Consider the following 17,205-nt stretch of genomic DNA (forward strand, 5'->3'; position numbering starts at 1 on the left):
AAAGAACTCATGCTTGCCTTTGCTAAAAAGTAAAACAAAAATTCGTATCTGAGGAATAATGTGCCTTTAAGCTCTGATAATAATCAACATGTTATGCTAATCTCCATGGGACTATTTTTACTGCGTATGCAGAAAGAAGTTACAAATTGTTACTTGGTCAACATCATATTCCATGCAAGATTTTATGAAGATAATATGAAGATAATAAACACTTTGTATGTCATACATTAAACATACATTTGTAATATGAGTCGCTGATATAAAAAGAAAAGTTTACACACGTTTTAAAGGCACTCTACTGAGGTATAAAAGCATAAAAACATAAAATTTGAATTTCTTGCATAAATGAGCGTGGGCACTTAAAACCAAAAAAAATATGCAAAAAATAAAATAAAATAAAAATAAAAAATATACTCAAAATTATATTGAAAATCTTATTTTTGTGATATTCTTAACCCAAATTTGAGTGAAAAGCATTGCAACGCTCTTCAATTTTTGGTCATTTGTAGCAATTAGAATAAATTTTATCCTGGAAAATGGGAGTGATCAATGATCTGAAATTTTTCACAAAATTAGGATATTGGTCTAAGCATACACCAAATGGAACGTTGAAGCAGCACGCCTCCAGATTCATGCTAATTATCATGAAAATTTTGAAAATGTAATTGAATGTATAATATTGTGAAATAATCAAAAGGAAGCAATTTAAACACATTATTCAATCGCACTTACAACCCACGTAAATTACCAAAAAAGTTTGGTCCAAGTATGCATAAATAGCCCTTTACTGCGTTAGTAACGCGGTAGAAATATACTTGTTAATACCGAAAAATCTCTCATTAACCGCACATAACATTTAAAATATTACTTGAATCTTGAATCATTTTACTTTTCCTAAAATCTTAGTACATATTTCTCAAGTTTGATTTAATTGAAATATTTTGACTCATCTGGAGGCATGCAGCTTTAATCTCGAAAAAAAAAATATTTCATTTACCGTCATGTCAAGAAAACCGGAGTGGAGTCCCTTTAATTGCAGATGTTCTACAACGCCATCTGTTCCAATGTACTTAAATCGGATGCTATCAGTTTAATTTTTTACCCAGAAATTATGCAGTGTCTTCTCACGTAGTATTCAAATATATTCGTTACAATTTATGAAAAGAAGGTTCTCTGTTTTGAAATCTACATAACTTTAGCTATGATATTATTGCAAAAATACGATGTAGTCATGAAATTTTTCACATTTAAATTTATAGTTTTATTTAAATTAGTTTTATCTGCACATTGAAACTAAGACGACAACGACAATCTTTACATTCGTATTTCACTAAAGCAGTTCGTCTGGGTGGTTGGTTTAAGTTTACGTTCGTTTATGTTGATACCGTAATCTTCTAGAATTCCCAGGATTCTCTTTAACTCTGCCTCCGACACGCCCTCTCTGGTCCTAGTCAACACCCACAAATATTCTAGAATGTAAAATAAAAAATCAAGTTATAAGATAAATTTTATCATTATTGCCCTTAATTAATAATTGAGTTAATAGCTAATTATTAAGAATACTCTGAATCAGTCAATTCGCAATCTTACTCAGCCACATTCTAGTCTAAATAATTAAACAAGGCAGAGATTTAGAACAGTATATGAGCCGCGTCACGACAAAACCAACATATTAGGTTTGCGACCAGCATGGATCCAGACCAGCCTGTGCATCCGCGCAGTCTGATCAGGATCCATGCTGTTCGCTTACCAACTCTATTACAAGTGGAGAAACTGACAGCGAACAGCATGGATCCTGATCAGACTTCTCAAATGTCCTTGGCTATTTAAAGTTGCCTTCAGCTTGTATATTCGTTTTGGAAAAACAATTCAGTGTTGTTTCAAACTAAGTATTTCCGTTTTTTCTATCTTGGAAAAGTGCTTCATATCAGTTTTAAGTAAAACAACGTCCCGAGAGTATTTTATGACGCGTCACGGCCAGTGACGTCACGGTCAATGACGTTCCTTTTATTAGGAATCGTTCGCTTTACTTTTTGGAAGGCGGATTGATAGATTAGAAGCATCGAGGGGTGTCCTTATTGTTCATGATGTTTATCGTCGGCAAATGTCATTTTCCACCTTAATTCTTTTGATTTGACAATGATATGAAAATGTATCTAAAAATAATACACACAACCTTTAGAAAAGCTGAAGGTCGCTAAAATTTATAAAGTATAAAGGTGTTGTGATACTATTAACTTAAAACCCATCGGCGTGGTCCAAAGAGTGCTCGAATTCACAACCACTTTGTGAAAAAGGCAGGCACACTACCCACTAGACCAACACTCCCTTAACTTTATAATGTTTGGCAAATTCAAAACATAACAAATGACAAATTCAAAATATAACAAATGGCAAATTCAAAATATAACAAATGGCAAATTCAAAACATTACAAATATAAACACATTGCCTTCTTATATATATATATCAACTGTTCAAAGAAATGGCATAAAAAAGCTACCCGATTAATCGAGTAAAAAAATTCGATTAAGACTATACTCACGTGAATTGAATTGGATCGCTCCTTTTGGGGATTCAGAACACGACCAAACTATAGAATAGTTGGTATAATCCGTGGATAACACCCAATAATCACCGTACGGCGCAACTGGTAGAATGAAAAAAAAAAACAATAGTACGTCGGTCAAATTTACAGGAACATATCTCACATTCTAATCGAAGATTTTTTGAAAGAAAAAAAAAAACGGTATTGAATGAGAGGATATAAGCGCTTTTCTTTTAGTATGAGGTTAAATATTATGTCTTTTTTAAAACGTTTCTTTATATATAAATGTAATAAAAAGAATTTTTTTTTAGTTTAGTGTAAGATTGAAATATATTTCACCTTGTGAACACCCAAAAGTTTCATTTTCACTCGTGGCTGCGGCCACTCGTTAAATATACCTTTTGGTTCTCACCGGGAAATATTTTTTCCGATTTCTTACACTAAACTAAACAAATTTTCTCTATTGTTTACGTTAATTATGTAGATTAAATTTTTAAATATCAATGATTTATTAAAAAAAAAATTGTTCATTTTACATCCTAATAAGTTCATTAAAAATTTCGGCATATTTTCGCTAATTTTTTCCGTAATCGTAAACTAATTGAAATCGTTAAAGCTCTTAAAGACCAGGATCAAAAAAAAAATGTTCAATTTAAAAAACAGCCTTTTGAAATAAATAGCTTATACGGAGGTATGACGAAATTTTGTCGATAAAAAGAATGGTTTTTGATTTTGTAATAAAGTTGTAAAATTAAAATAGATAGATAATCATAACTTTACACTCAGAAAATCTTTACAACCTAGCTTGGCGTTGTCTTGAACCACAGCTTTCACCTATTATCGTGTCAACTTTATCATTCCTATTTAGAAAGAGAATAAATTATTAAAACATAACAATATGCGCATGCGCCGTGAATTTTATTTTGTAATTGATATAAATTCAGTATGTGATTTTTTTGTAATTTTATGTTTGTTTCGTCTTTTTAAGGGGCGTAGTGATAAGAATTAAGCATTATGTTAATAAGATAATACGTTACGATGCTGAATAATGGGAGGTAATATGACGAGTGGTTTTGAAAAAAATGGATGGACAAAGGGAGGTACAATGTAAAAATTTTAACTGTAAAAGCTAGACCAGTAACAAAACAAAACAAAACAAAACAAAAAAAAAAACTTGAAAATGTCGACATATAAAAGCTGATATTACAAGCGTTAAATGCATTTGAGAGCAACCAAATGTTCATCCACTTCACCTGCCTTAGGTCAAAGTTTTCCTGAAGGCCGCACTTCCGGACAGCTACCCGAGCATTCGTGAAAAAACTGGCAACCCAACAAGCCCGAACATTAACGTGATCCCAACTACAAAAATCCAACACGACGCCATCTTTAACCAGTTAACAAAAAAATTGTCCTTTGATATTAACCCAATTTTTGATTTTCGAAATATGTAAATAATTATGTCTTTTTCACCCGTTGTTGACCATCCAAACCTTAAACCAATTTGGTAAATTTACACTAGTCATATTACAGCTGAATTTAAAAATTTACATATCAGGTTTATATACACTCTTAAATAAAAATCCAAATTATTGTCAAAAGCATAGTAAAACATAATATTTAAACTATAATTATTGTATATTTACAAATGCAAAGCTGTTTTTACAATATTCATATTGACTGTTTCCGGTCCAATGATCTTTTTTTAAATATTTTTTGGGGTTTACGCCTTGTTGACCTTTTTTGAAATTTTTGACAATCTATATAAGCACGGTACTTTTTCGCACTTAAGATATTTTAAATCCCCCTTAAAGGCAATGGGAACGCCCTTTGGGTTTAATTATCGATAAAAAAAATAATTTTTCGGAGCCCTGAGGGAAAGGGGGAAAAAAAAACTGCGTTTGGGTTTTAAGGGTTTTAAAAAGGGGCGTCATGTTCCAAAAGGGTTTTTCCCGTATTAGGGGGACTTAAAACTACCTGTTTTTAAGGGGCCACTTCATCTTTCCATAAAGGGAGGGATATCATTCTTTGGGGACCTATGCTTTTATAAAATTATAGGGGTGTAAGGTTTTTTTTAATTTGATAATTAAAGGAAAAAACAAAAAAAATTTTTCCCTTTTTTATAGAAAGTTCAAACATGGATTTTGTAATGTTTTAAATAATGATTTTAAGATCAATGTAAATGCTTAATAACGGAAGAAACCGCGCTGAATTTGATTTTTATTTTTTTCATAAAAGTAGCAAATGTAAACAAAATTTTAGTATTTTGACTTCCATACAAAATTCTTTAATCTCTTATGACTTTATTTAGTTTAAACATATTTTATTCCTTTTCATTTTTTTTAAAAGATGTACAAATTGCAGATATATAGAGAAAAAAAGTATAAAAATACGTTTTTGAATGAAAAGGGTTTGAACCACAAATTCAATGACTTAACTAATTGCCAGATAGCAACGGAAGACAAAATTATTGGTTAGGTTTAATTGGCCAGTAAATTTTTTTTTTTTGCCCACTAGGACAGAACACAAAACAATTAAAAAGGGTTTTGGGAAAAAAAAATTTAAAAAAGGGGAAAAAAACGGGCCCCTTTAAAATTTAGGGAAATATTTTTTTCCACATTTTTGTTTTTTTTAACATTGAAACCACACACCCAAATTTTTTTATCCAATACCCCCCTTTTTTAAAGTAGTGGGTCAATCTTTAGCAATAATTTTCCATAGGCAAGCGTTTTGATAGTTTGAAAATCTCTGATCCCCAACTTTCTAATAGAGTAAAAGGAAGATAGTGAGTGAATACAGTACCTCTCCGTTTTTTTCGAATAGTCGAGCTAAAAATGTATAGCTCGGGACCAGATTACAAATAGATCCAGATTCCCCATGCAATAAATGTTTAATCTGTCACGTTTTTCACGTGCATTTATCCATTATCAAATCGTCGGGAGTCAAATCCTGCATGGAGATCATGTACTATTCCAACTTCATTACAGGAATCCCGCGGACTTTTATGAGTTTTATTTGGCAAATTGTAAACACCGCAAAACGTTCCGTACCGCAAAACGCACGCGTGTGGACGTTTTTGCGGCGCATATCGTACACATTCCTGTGGACGCTTTTTGCGGTTTGCATTATTTTTTTCGTACTTGGGTACGGTTTTTTGCGGCGGGATACTGTTTTGCCTTTGCGTCGCATATCGTCCTATATTTTCTGTATTAAATTTTATATTTCATTATTAAACGTTTACTTTTATTAGTTTCTGTCACTTTCATATTGTTTCAGGTTTAAAGATATGACGAAATAAACATTAAAGTGCAATATTTTTTGTTTGAACCTATTAAATTCTTGACTTTTTACATTTAAAAAAGAAAGGAAATATTTAAAACCGAGGATGTTTTTTTCGAATAAATCTTTTTATTGAATTTGGAACAATGCAGCAGCAAGCAGCAGCAAAGATTTAAAAACGATGATATTGAAATAAATGTAATCTTATAGGACATATTAGAAAAGGACGGCCTTTACGGTTTTTTGGTTTTTCTACCCCGTTCATTTTTACGGGGGATGGATTGGGGGCTTTTGACAGCGTTTAGTCATATTTTGAGCGAGAGAGCTATATTGTCAATGGAGATGGGCCTTAAGTCGCCCAAGTCATAAATTTGAGCAAGAGAGCTTTTGTCGGGGGGGGGGTTTGCTTTTAGCCGCCTAGTCATAAATTAGAGGGAGAGGGAGAGAGAGAGCTTTTGTCGAGGGAGGGAGATTTTAGCCCGCCTTGGTCATTATCTGAGTGAGAGAGAGCTATTGTTGTGATGGGGGAGGGGCTTTAGCCGCCTAGTCATATTTGAGCCCAAGAGTTTACAAATTGTTTTGTTTGAATGCCATATAAGTAAATTCATAATTGAACAATTGTAATTTTATTTAATTTGAACAAAAGCAAAAAGGTTCATTTGGGGTCCTTGTTATATCGCCAAGCCTGCCTATAAAGGCATTGGATATTACAAATAAAAAGCAAGTACATTTCATGTACTTTTGGTTCAGAATCTGCATTGGTAACTTTGATATCAGTACTCAATTTCTAACGTCTGAAAATGGTCATCAATATCCAAATATTTCTGTAAAGACAAAGATGTGATTAATTTAAGCAAAATTTCAATAGACTAGGTCAATGTCAAATAGGAGGTCAATGTTTCATTTTCAAGATCAATTTATAGTTGAAACTATTCCCAAGATGTCCGTCCTGCCATAAATGTATTCAATGACATCTTTACATGATAACAAAGGAAGGCTGAAATTCAAAATTCAATTAATTTTTTGACTTTAAAATATGTCTTTATTTTTATTATTCAAAGGCAAATAAGCAAATAATCTTTGACATATTCAGTCGTTTTAGCTCATAAATGAACTTGATCGAGATCTTATTGTTATACATATTCTGTATAAAAAAAAATTAAGAATGGAGAAGAAACAAAGCACTAACAAGGTGAAATATAGTGCGTTTTTTTTGTTGTTGTTTTTTTTTTTGTTAGATTTAGCCTATATTCTAACTTTGTTGAGATTTTATGGTCATAGATTATTCTGTTGAAAATTGTCAAGATTGAAGAGAAATGAAAGCGTTGGAGTGATAAACAATGTTAAAATATAACAGATAGTGTAATTCAAGGGCAGATAACTCTCGACATATTGCTTAGGGGTATGTGGATGCTAGAGTGGTAACAAGCTAAATTTTGGACAGACGGACAGACAGGCGCATACTCAGGTGAGCTAAAATTTAATACACAATAATAAACTGGTCAAAAATTTTAACGAAAATTATATAAAACTTTAAAATATGGACGTTAATGCGGCAGGACCATGCCTTTTTTGCCGCAAAATGTACGTCAGAAAAAATGTGGACCGATATTGCGCCGCAAAACCCGTCCATATACGTACGTTTTTTGCGGTTACGGACGTTTTTTGCGGTTGTTAACATTGCTACTTGATAAGGATATAGAAGTTGCGATCTTTTTTAAAAGGCAATTAACGCAGTTAATACTGTTTTTATTACATTGTCTGGATCGAAATAGTATTAATTCTAAAAATCGATTTTTTCGGATAGTCAAGCTCAAATTGTATAACTCAGACAAAGATTACAAATAGATCAGATTCCCCATGCAATAAATGTTTAATCTGTACGTTTTTTACGTGCATTTATCCATTATCAAATCGTCGGGAGTCAAAAACCCGCATGGAGATCATGTACCATTCCAACTTAAAACCCGAAAACCCCGGGACTTTTTTTTGGTTTATTTTTTTACTTGATAAGGATATAGGAATTTTCGATCTTTTTTTTTAAAACAATTAACGCAGTTAATTACTGTTTTTTTTTACCCATGTTTTGGATCAAATGGTTATGCCCCTTAAAAAACCCAATTTTCAAACCGATTTATTTGAGATTGTTTTTTGCAATATAAAGCTATACTTCATATTTTTGTTTAGTTTAAAAATGATTTAAAAGGACGGGGGTTTTTTTAGACAGTATCTTTTATATTTGATTTCATTGACGTTGTTAGTTTTGTGAAGTGAACTTTAAAAGGTTATGCTAATTTTAAAACATGTTTTATTGGTGACTTCCCTGGGAATTTTTTTCATGTTTTTAAAGAAACAAAAGACAGAAAGGGGCTTTAAACTGGGAAACATGTTGTTAAACACTGGTGTTTAAAAATCATGGAGCCCTTTAATTTTAAGCATGTATATCTATAAAGAATAACACAAAAATTTTGGAAAAACCCTTTACCCAAACGGGAATACTTTTTTTTTACCCCAGAAGGCTTGGGAAAAATTTAAAGCACCGGTTTATTTTACAATCTTTACGCAAATTTATCTCCCTTTTTTGATTTTTTTGGGCGTTTTGTGTACATGTAAAGGGAAGGAACGGGTTCGGGAGTTTTGGACTCTTTTTGGTTTTTTGCAAATTAAAACACATAAGGGGGTTTTAAATTTCCCCTCCATTATTTGTTGGTTTTGACGACCCCAAAAAAAAAAAAACCCATAAAAGGGCGGGCCCAAAAAATGCATGAATGTTTTAAGCTTTTAGTTTTTTTTTAAGCATATTTATTTTTAAACTCGATTGCGAAACAAAGTTCTTGGAAAACAACATTTAAATCACTTTCGGGTCCGCTTCCTGGAACTTAACATTACGGTTGTCAAAATGAATTGAATGAAAATCGTGTTTTTCCCGGAGTAAGGCCTTTCCAGTTCACGAGCCCTAGGTTGAGAAGCAGACACCTAATCCACTAGCCACATAAACATGAACGCTTACAGGTTTAAAAGGATGATCCCCACACACATATATCTTTATTTATATTTTTTTACAGAGGCCAATACATGTCTGTTTGTTTTAATTTAAACGGGTCATGTTTATGTGGGCTAGTGGTTAAGGTGTCTGCCTCTCAACCTAGGGATCGTGAATTCGAGCCTTACTCGGGTCACGATAACGAATCCTCATTTGACACCAGTACTGTTTAGTTCCAGGAAGCTGACTCGAAAGTGATTTAAATAATGTTTCAAGAACGCAATCGAGCTTAAATAAATATGCTTAAACTAAACTAAACTAAACATTCATGCATGTTTTGCCGTCGTTATAGCTTTTTATTTGTTTGGGTCGTCAGACCAAACAAATAATGGTAGCGAAATTTCAGACCCTTATGTGCTTATTTGCAAAAACCGAAAGTAGTCCAAACTCCTCGAAGCGGTTCCTTCCCTTTACATGTACACTAACGCCGAAAAATCTAAAGGGAGATCACTGCGTAAAGATTGTCAAATGACCGGTGCATTAATTTTCAAGCCTTCTCGGGTAAGAAAAAGTAGTTCCCGATTGGTCGAAGGTTTCTAATATTGTGTTATTCTTTATAGATATACATGCTTATATTAAGCTCCATGATTATTTACACCAGTGTTTAACAACATGTTTACCAAATTCAGCGCCTTCTGTGCTTTGATTCGTTAACAGGACATCTTTATTAGTCATCAATCAACATGTGTTAAATTAGCATCACCTTTAGTTCACTTTACAAAACTAACAACGTCTATTGAAATCAAATATCAAGATATCTGTCTGTTAAAACACCGTCCATATCAGTTTTACTCAGCAGGGAATATGAAGTATAGCTTTATATTGCAATACAATCTCTTATCAATCGGCTGCAAATTCGATTTTAGAGCTATACCATTTCGATCCAGACATCGTAATAAAACAGTATTAACTGCGTTAATTGCTTTTAAAAAAGATCGCAACTTCCTATATCCTTATCAAGTAGCAAATAAAACTCATAAAAAAGTCCGCGGGATTCTGTATGAAGTTGGAATAGTACATGATCTCCATGCAGGATTTTACTCCCGACGATTTTATAATGGATAAATGAACGTGAAAAACGTGACAGATTAAACATTTATTGCATGGGGGAATCTGATCTTTCCGAGCTATATATTTTAGCTCGACTTTTCCAGAAAAAAAGGAGATACTGTACACACTCACTCTCACTTTGGTTGCGTTTTTGTGCGCATGTTGGCATTTCCAAGACTACTGTAGAAAATGAGCCGAAAATTCACTTACGTTTTTGAGAGATGAATAAGAGGTCACTGTCCAAGGCCCATAACTCTTAAATAGATTTTGACAGAATTATGGCCCTTTTTTAACTTAGAAAATTTTACATAACCTAGACTCTTGTTTTACTAATAGTCGAGCACGCTGTCCTACCGATAGCACTTGTTTCATCTAAAACATACATGAAAGGTACTTCCAACACCACGTGTATTTATGATATGAAAAGTAACAACGTGTGACCTCTTTGTTGCTTGCACTGACCTCTGCAAACATCAAGTAAGTTAAAAAAATATATAGAAGCGGTTATCGCATCTTCTCGGCCCTTTCCGTCAAACTTCGGATATTATTGAAAATAGCCGAAATGATCCGATTGTCGGGCTTCCTTTCACTCTATCTTCCTTTTACTGTATTAGAAAGTTGGGGATCAGAGATTTTCAAACTATCAAAACGCTTGCCTATGGAAAATTATTGCTAAAGATTGACCCACTACTTTAAAAAAGGGGGATATTGGATAAAAATTGGATGTGTGGTCATCATTGTAAACAAACAAACTGTGAAAAGATATCCATATTTAAAGGCCTGTTTTGTCCCAGAAATGCTTTTAATTTTTATTTCACAAACCTTTTAATTGTTCGTGTTCTGTCATAGTGTCACAAAAAAGAAATTTACTGGCCAATTACCTAACCAATATTTTGCTTCCGTTGCTATCTGGCAATTAGTTAAGTCATTGAATTTGTGGTTCAACCCTTTTTCATTCAAAACGTATTTTTATACTTTTTTCTCTATATATCTGCATTGTACATCTTTTAAAAAAAATGAAAAGGAATAAAATATGTTTAAACTAAATAAAGTCATAGAGATTAAGAATTTTGTATGGAAGTCAATATACTATTTTGTTTACATTTAGCTACTTTTATGAAAAATAAAATCAAATTCAGCGCGGTTTCTTCCGTTAAAAAGCATTTACATTGCTCTTAAATCATTATTTAAACATTACAAAATCCATGTTTGAACTTTCTATGAAGGACAGATTTATTTGTGTGCCTTTAATTATCACCGTTAAAAATACCTTACACCCCTATAGTATTTATAATGCATAGGTCGATATGAATGATATCGTCTTCATGAAAGATGAAGTGCGTTAAAGACAGGTAGTTATAAGTCCCCTAATACGAAAACCTGTGGAACATGACGCCCATTAAACCTTAAGGACCAATCGCAGTTTTTCGGCCCTTTCCGTCAGTCTCCGAATAATGATTGTTATCGATAATAGCCAAGGACGTTCCGATTGCCTCAAGGGCACTTGCAAAATATCTTAAGTGCGAATGTACCGTGCTTATATAGATTTACAAAAGTACAAAGGCTCAACAAGGCGTAAACTATAAATATTTAAATAAGATCATTGGACCGGAAACAGTCAATATGAATATTGTAAATACAGCTTTGCATTTGTAAATATACATAATTATAGTTTAATATTATGTTTTACTATGCTTTGACAATAATTTGATTTTTATTTAAAGTGTATATAAACCTGATATGTAAATTGTAAATTCAGCTGTAATATGACTAGTGTATTTACCATTGGTTAAGGTTGGATGGTCACACGGGTGAAAAGACATAATTATTTACATATTTCGAAATCAATTGGGTTAATATCAAGGACAATTTTGTTTTGTTAACTGGTTAAAGATGGCGTCGTGTTGGATTTTTGTAGTTGGGATCACGTTAATGTTCGGGCTTGTTGGTTGCCAGTTTGTCACGCTCGGGAGCTGTCCGGAAGTGCGGCTTCAGGAAAACTTTGACCTAGACAGGGTGAGTGGATGAACATTTGGTTGCTCTCAAATGCATTTAACGCTTGTAATATCAGCTTTTATATGTCGACATTTCAAGTTTTTTGTTTTGTTTTGTTTTGTTTTGTTTTGTTACTGGTCTAGCTTTACAGTTAAAATTTAGGTTTTCAAGGTGGAAATTAAGAAAAGTAGCCTTGACCAGTTGAATGACCAGAAAACAGGTTTTTCTGCTTTTTTTTTGAGGAGGGGGGGGGGGGTTCTGGTTTTGTTTTGGTCCGTAACCGGATATGAACCTGAAGGGAAAAGTTTTACATAATATTATTTTAAAAAAACATATGTTAACGTTACTTTTCAAAAATAAAACAAATTTCGTTGTTTGGCAATTGTTTTAATAACTTTGCCATTTTTAAATTCTGCTATTCTGAATAGCAGAATTAAAAAAAAACGTAATATGAATTTCATATTACGTTTTCGTCACGTTACCTAAATTACATCATCTTTACGTGACATAATTTACGTAATCGTCACGTGACTTTGATTACGTAACCATAACGTGAAAGCATTCTTGAATTTCAGTATTTGGGAAAATGGTACGAGAACAGGCGATATTCCAACTGGTTTTCTCTCTTTTCAAATTGTGTCTCTGCCGAGTATAAGAAAACGTCTGATACCAGCGTTCAAGTGAATAATACAGGATGGCTGTATTTGTAAGTATTCTTTTGAAGTAACTTTCAACTTTAAAGCAGCATACCTCCAGATTCATGTTTTTTTTCATGAAAATTTTGATAAAGTATTAAAAAGTAAAATATTGTGAAGTGTAATTTTTACAATGCAAACAGCATAAACAACCAATGTAAATTACCAAAAAAAAAAAAGAGGTCAAACTATGCAAAACTAGCCTTTACTGTGTTAGTAACGCAGTAGAAATATGGGGGAAATTCTTTTTACAAATGTTAACTATTTTGAACCCTTTTTTCCGAATCATAAATTTTGTGCGCCTTACATATCTTTTAAGTTCATTTTACAAATCTTAACTTATCTTTACCCGTAATCTAAGAAAAAAATGCAAATAACAAATATTAATTTATGTGTACACTTTATTAAACTAATAAATTGCTTCCACAAACCATAACTTATCTTTCACACTTAATTAATTTACATTTAAAATCCATTTTTATAAATCTTAACTTCTATGCTATCTTAACCTAATTTTAAAGTTTCTTTTATAAATCTTAACTTATAATTATGTTTCCATTTACTTAACGAAAAAGATCCTTTTACAAAATCTTATCTTTTATGTACCCTAAACTTAAAAGTTCCTTTTACAAATCTTATCTTATATGTTCCTTTCACTTAACTTAAAATTTCCCTTTAACAAATCTTAACTCATCATCACAATTTCTCCTCATAACTGATTGTCTCCCTTTACATGAATTTAATCAATTTATTAACTTCATTTATTTTGTAAACCTTTACCACCTTATCTCAACTTTAAACATACTTTACCAAACTTATTACATTGTACCTCCCTTTGTCCATCCATTTTTTCAAACCACTCGTCATATTACCTCCCATTATTCAGCATCGTACGTATTATCTTATTAACATAATGCTTAATTCTTATCACTACGCCCCTTAAAAGACGAAACAAACATAAAATTACAAAAAAATCACATACTGAATTTATATCAATTACAAATAAAATTCACGCGCATGCGCATATTGTTATGTTTTAATAATTTATTCTCTTTCTAAATAGGAATGATAAAGTTGACACGATAATAGGTGAAGCTGTGGTTCAAGACAACGCCAAGCTAGGTGTAAGATTTTCTGAGTGTAAGTTATGATTATCTATCTATTTTATTTACACTTTATTACAATCAAAAACCATTCTTTTATCGACAAATTTCGTCATACTCCGTATAAGCTATTTATTTCAAAAGCTGTTTTAAATGAACATTTTTTTTGACTCCTGGTCATCAAGACGCTTTAAGATTTCAAGTTTACGATTACAGAAATTGGCGAAATATGCCGAATTTTAACGAACTTATAACGGATGTAAAATGACATTTTTTTAAAATAAATCATTGATATTTAAAATTTATCTACATAATTAACGTACATAAGAAGTTAATTCGGATAGTTGAATTCCGGATCATATTACCTTTGAAAGGATGAGATCTATAAAAAAGGAAAGATAAAATAAAAGATATTCTTTTGAAAAATCGTTCTTGTTGACACTGGTAACGTCTTGCATTGATACATACTGATCAAGGGAGGTAAGCACTGCGAGTAGTTTGGTCAAACATGTCAAAGCGGGGTTGGCTTTCGCGTTTGGTTCTAGTTTAAACATAATTTATTGCATTATATACATGTTTACAAACATATTATACAAATAATGAGAATATATCAAAATGCAAATGGGTTGGGCAACAAGTTCTTGCAACATTAGATTAAGCCCTTCCCAGAAATTTATATAACACAAGAAAATACTTTTAAGGCAACAATGATTACTTTTAACACGTATATAAACTTTAAAATATGTATTTGAATTTTAACAGCTCATTTATTCATTGAAATTTATTGTACAATTTGGATTTTGATATGCCATCCATTGGTCCTATTGTAGTACAGTCACTGCATTTATTTTATCACATATTTAAAGAAATATAAAACTTCTTCTTTTATTACAATATCAGTTACATTTATTCTCTAAAGCCTTTATCCAATTTTACGAAAATGCTCACTGACAGCGCTTTTTTTCTCTCATTCAATACCGTTTTTTCTTTCTTCAAAATCTTCGATTAGAATGTGAGAATATGTTCCTGTAAATTTGACCGACGTACTATTGTTGTTTTTCTTCTTTCTAACAGTTGCGCCGTATGGTGATTATTGGGTCTTATCGACAGATTACATCAACTATTCTGTTGTTTGGTCGTGCTCTGAATCCCCAAAAGGAGCGATCCAATTCAATTCACGTGTGTATAGTCTTAATCGAATTTTTTTACTCGATTAATCGAGTAGCTTTTTTATACAGTTGATATATAAGAAGAAAATGTGTTTATATTTGTTATGTTTTGAATCTGCAAGAAATTGTAATTATATGAAAGGGAGTGTTGGTGTAGTAGATAGTGTGCCTGCCTTTTTCACAAAGTGGTTGTGAATCCGAGCACTACGGCCCATGGTATCACAACACCTTTAATCTTTATAAATTAAATCGGCCTTCAGCTTTTCTAAAGGTTGAATGTATTATTTTTAGGTGCATTTTCATATGATTGTCAAATCAAAAGAATTAAGGTTGAAAATGACATTTGCCGACTATAAACTTCATGAAAAATAAGTATATACTTGATACTTCTAATCTATCGGTCTGCTTTCCAAATGAAAGGAACGTCACTGACCGTGACGTCACTGGCCGTGACGCGTCATAAAATACTCTCGGGACGTTATTTTGCTTAAAACTGACACTTTAACACTTTTCCATGATAAAAATACTGAAATACTTAGTTTTGATACAACACTGAATTGTTTTTCCAAACCGAAAAAAAGGCTGAAGGTCACTTTAAATAGCCAAGGACATACGAGTCGCGTCACGACAAAACCGACATAATGCGTTTGCGACCAGAATGCATCCGCGCCGTCTGATCAGGATCAATGTTGTTCGCTTACCAACTCTATTACAAGTAGAGAAACTGATAGCAAACAGCATGGATCCTGATCAGACTGCGCGGATGCATTCTGGTCGCAAACGCATTATGTTGGTTTTGTCGTGACGCGGCTCATATATTGTTCTTAGTAATTAATTCGACTTTAATATGACTGATAATGATTGCGGATTGGCTGATTCATAGTGTTCTTAATAATTGTCTATAAAATCAATTATTTATTAAGGGCAATTATTATAACTTTTAGCTTATAATTGATATATTGAATTTACATTCTAGAATATTTGTGGGTGTTGACGAGGACAAGAGAGGGCGTGTCGGAGGCGGAGTTAAAGAGAATCCTGGGAATTCTAGAAGATTACGGTATCAACATAAACGAACGTAAACTTAAACCAACCACTCAGACGAACTGCTTTAGTGAAATACGAATGTGAAGATCGTCGTTGTCGTCTTAGTTTCAATGTGCAGATACAAATGTAAATTTAAATGTGAAAATTTGCATGACAACATTGTATTTTTGCAATAACATTATAACTATATATTTCAAAACAGTAAACCTTATTTTCATGAATTGTTACGAATATATTTGAATACTGGGCCTTCAATTATTATGAAGTATTAACACTTAAAGAATTTGAAAATTCTCTTGAAATGAAAATTGTCAAAAAACGAATTGATAATAATGATATGTTCAAGAAATCATTTTCTTTCTTTTAAATCTCGGTTATTCTCGCGTTTTTTTTTAAATCTCGTAAGCACGAGACATGTGTTCTTTGGCTACCTCTTTAAATATTGATTATTATTTTTATATATACACATATTTTTTCTATCGTATTTATGTTAAACAGAGCTTTATATTGATGCAGTTTTAAAAATAAAATATCATTACAATTTTAATAAATATTTTTTTTTTTTATTAGCGTTTATGTATTTTGTGACTACCTGCGGACTTCAAAATACAAGAAAAGTATTTGACTATGACAACTGTTCGATAAAAAACTATGCTATTTTAGCGGACATTTAAACTGATTTGATCTATTTTAACTCATCATGAAAAAAGAAGAAAAAACAACAACAACAACAACAATACTGATATTAAAATACAAATAGAAGGGTGGTATTTAATTTCCATCAAGAGTATAAATGTAGACATAGCATAGCAACAATCAGAAATTGAGTTTTCTTGTTTCCGATATTTAACAAAAGTAGAATCAAATTGCCATATGGCGTGTACAACTGTGTGTTCAATAAATGAACTATATGCACTGGTAATTTGTATCCGACATTTTGTCTGCGCGTCACAGCCAATGAAATGAATCATTACATAGACTCGTTTGATTGCAACGATTCGGAATTACAAATGACATGTTTGATTGTAACGATCCGGAATTACAAATTACAGGTTTGATTGCAACGATTCGGAATTACAAATAACATTTCATGATCAGAGAGAAAACAAAACAATGAAAGAAAAACAAATCAACGTCAAGTAAACAATGACATGAATATGTGTACGTCATGTGTATTAATTAGTCTTATGTGTGCATGTACCGTCCAATGAAGATGCATATAAATGACACTTATACTTCGCAGTATCTGTTCACAAGAGCGTTAAAGATCTAACTTATGA

The 17,205-nt window shown here is 32.2% G+C and overlaps 1 protein-coding gene and 1 long non-coding RNA gene across 2 annotated transcripts; one reads left to right on the plus strand and one right to left on the minus strand.

Annotated features, from left to right (window-relative positions):
• Positions 1–769: 769 nt before the first annotated feature.
• Positions 770–3,341, minus strand: LOC132749595 (uncharacterized). Its single transcript, XR_009628441.1, has 3 exons — positions 3,328–3,341; positions 2,545–2,649; positions 770–1,469 (listed from the first exon to the last, which is right to left on the minus strand). It is a non-coding gene; the product is annotated as an uncharacterized LOC132749595 (long non-coding RNA).
• Positions 3,342–11,520: 8,179 nt separating this feature from the next.
• Positions 11,521–16,450, plus strand: LOC132749596 (apolipoprotein D-like). The gene is made up of 5 exons (XM_060739415.1): positions 11,521–11,932; positions 12,487–12,617; positions 13,670–13,746; positions 14,784–14,888; positions 15,855–16,450. Exons 1-5 carry the CDS (start codon positions 11,810–11,812, stop codon positions 16,007–16,009), a joined length of 591 nt encoding a protein of 196 aa, XP_060595398.1. The 5' UTR covers positions 11,521–11,809; the 3' UTR covers positions 16,010–16,450.
• The last annotated feature ends 755 nt before the right edge of the window (positions 16,451–17,205 follow it).

Source organism: Ruditapes philippinarum, unplaced genomic scaffold (assembly GCF_026571515.1).
Source record: "Ruditapes philippinarum isolate M1 unplaced genomic scaffold, ASM2657151v2 ctg3302_1_1_1_1, whole genome shotgun sequence".
In the NCBI taxonomy this organism is placed as follows: Eukaryota; Metazoa; Mollusca; class Bivalvia; order Venerida; family Veneridae; genus Ruditapes; species Ruditapes philippinarum.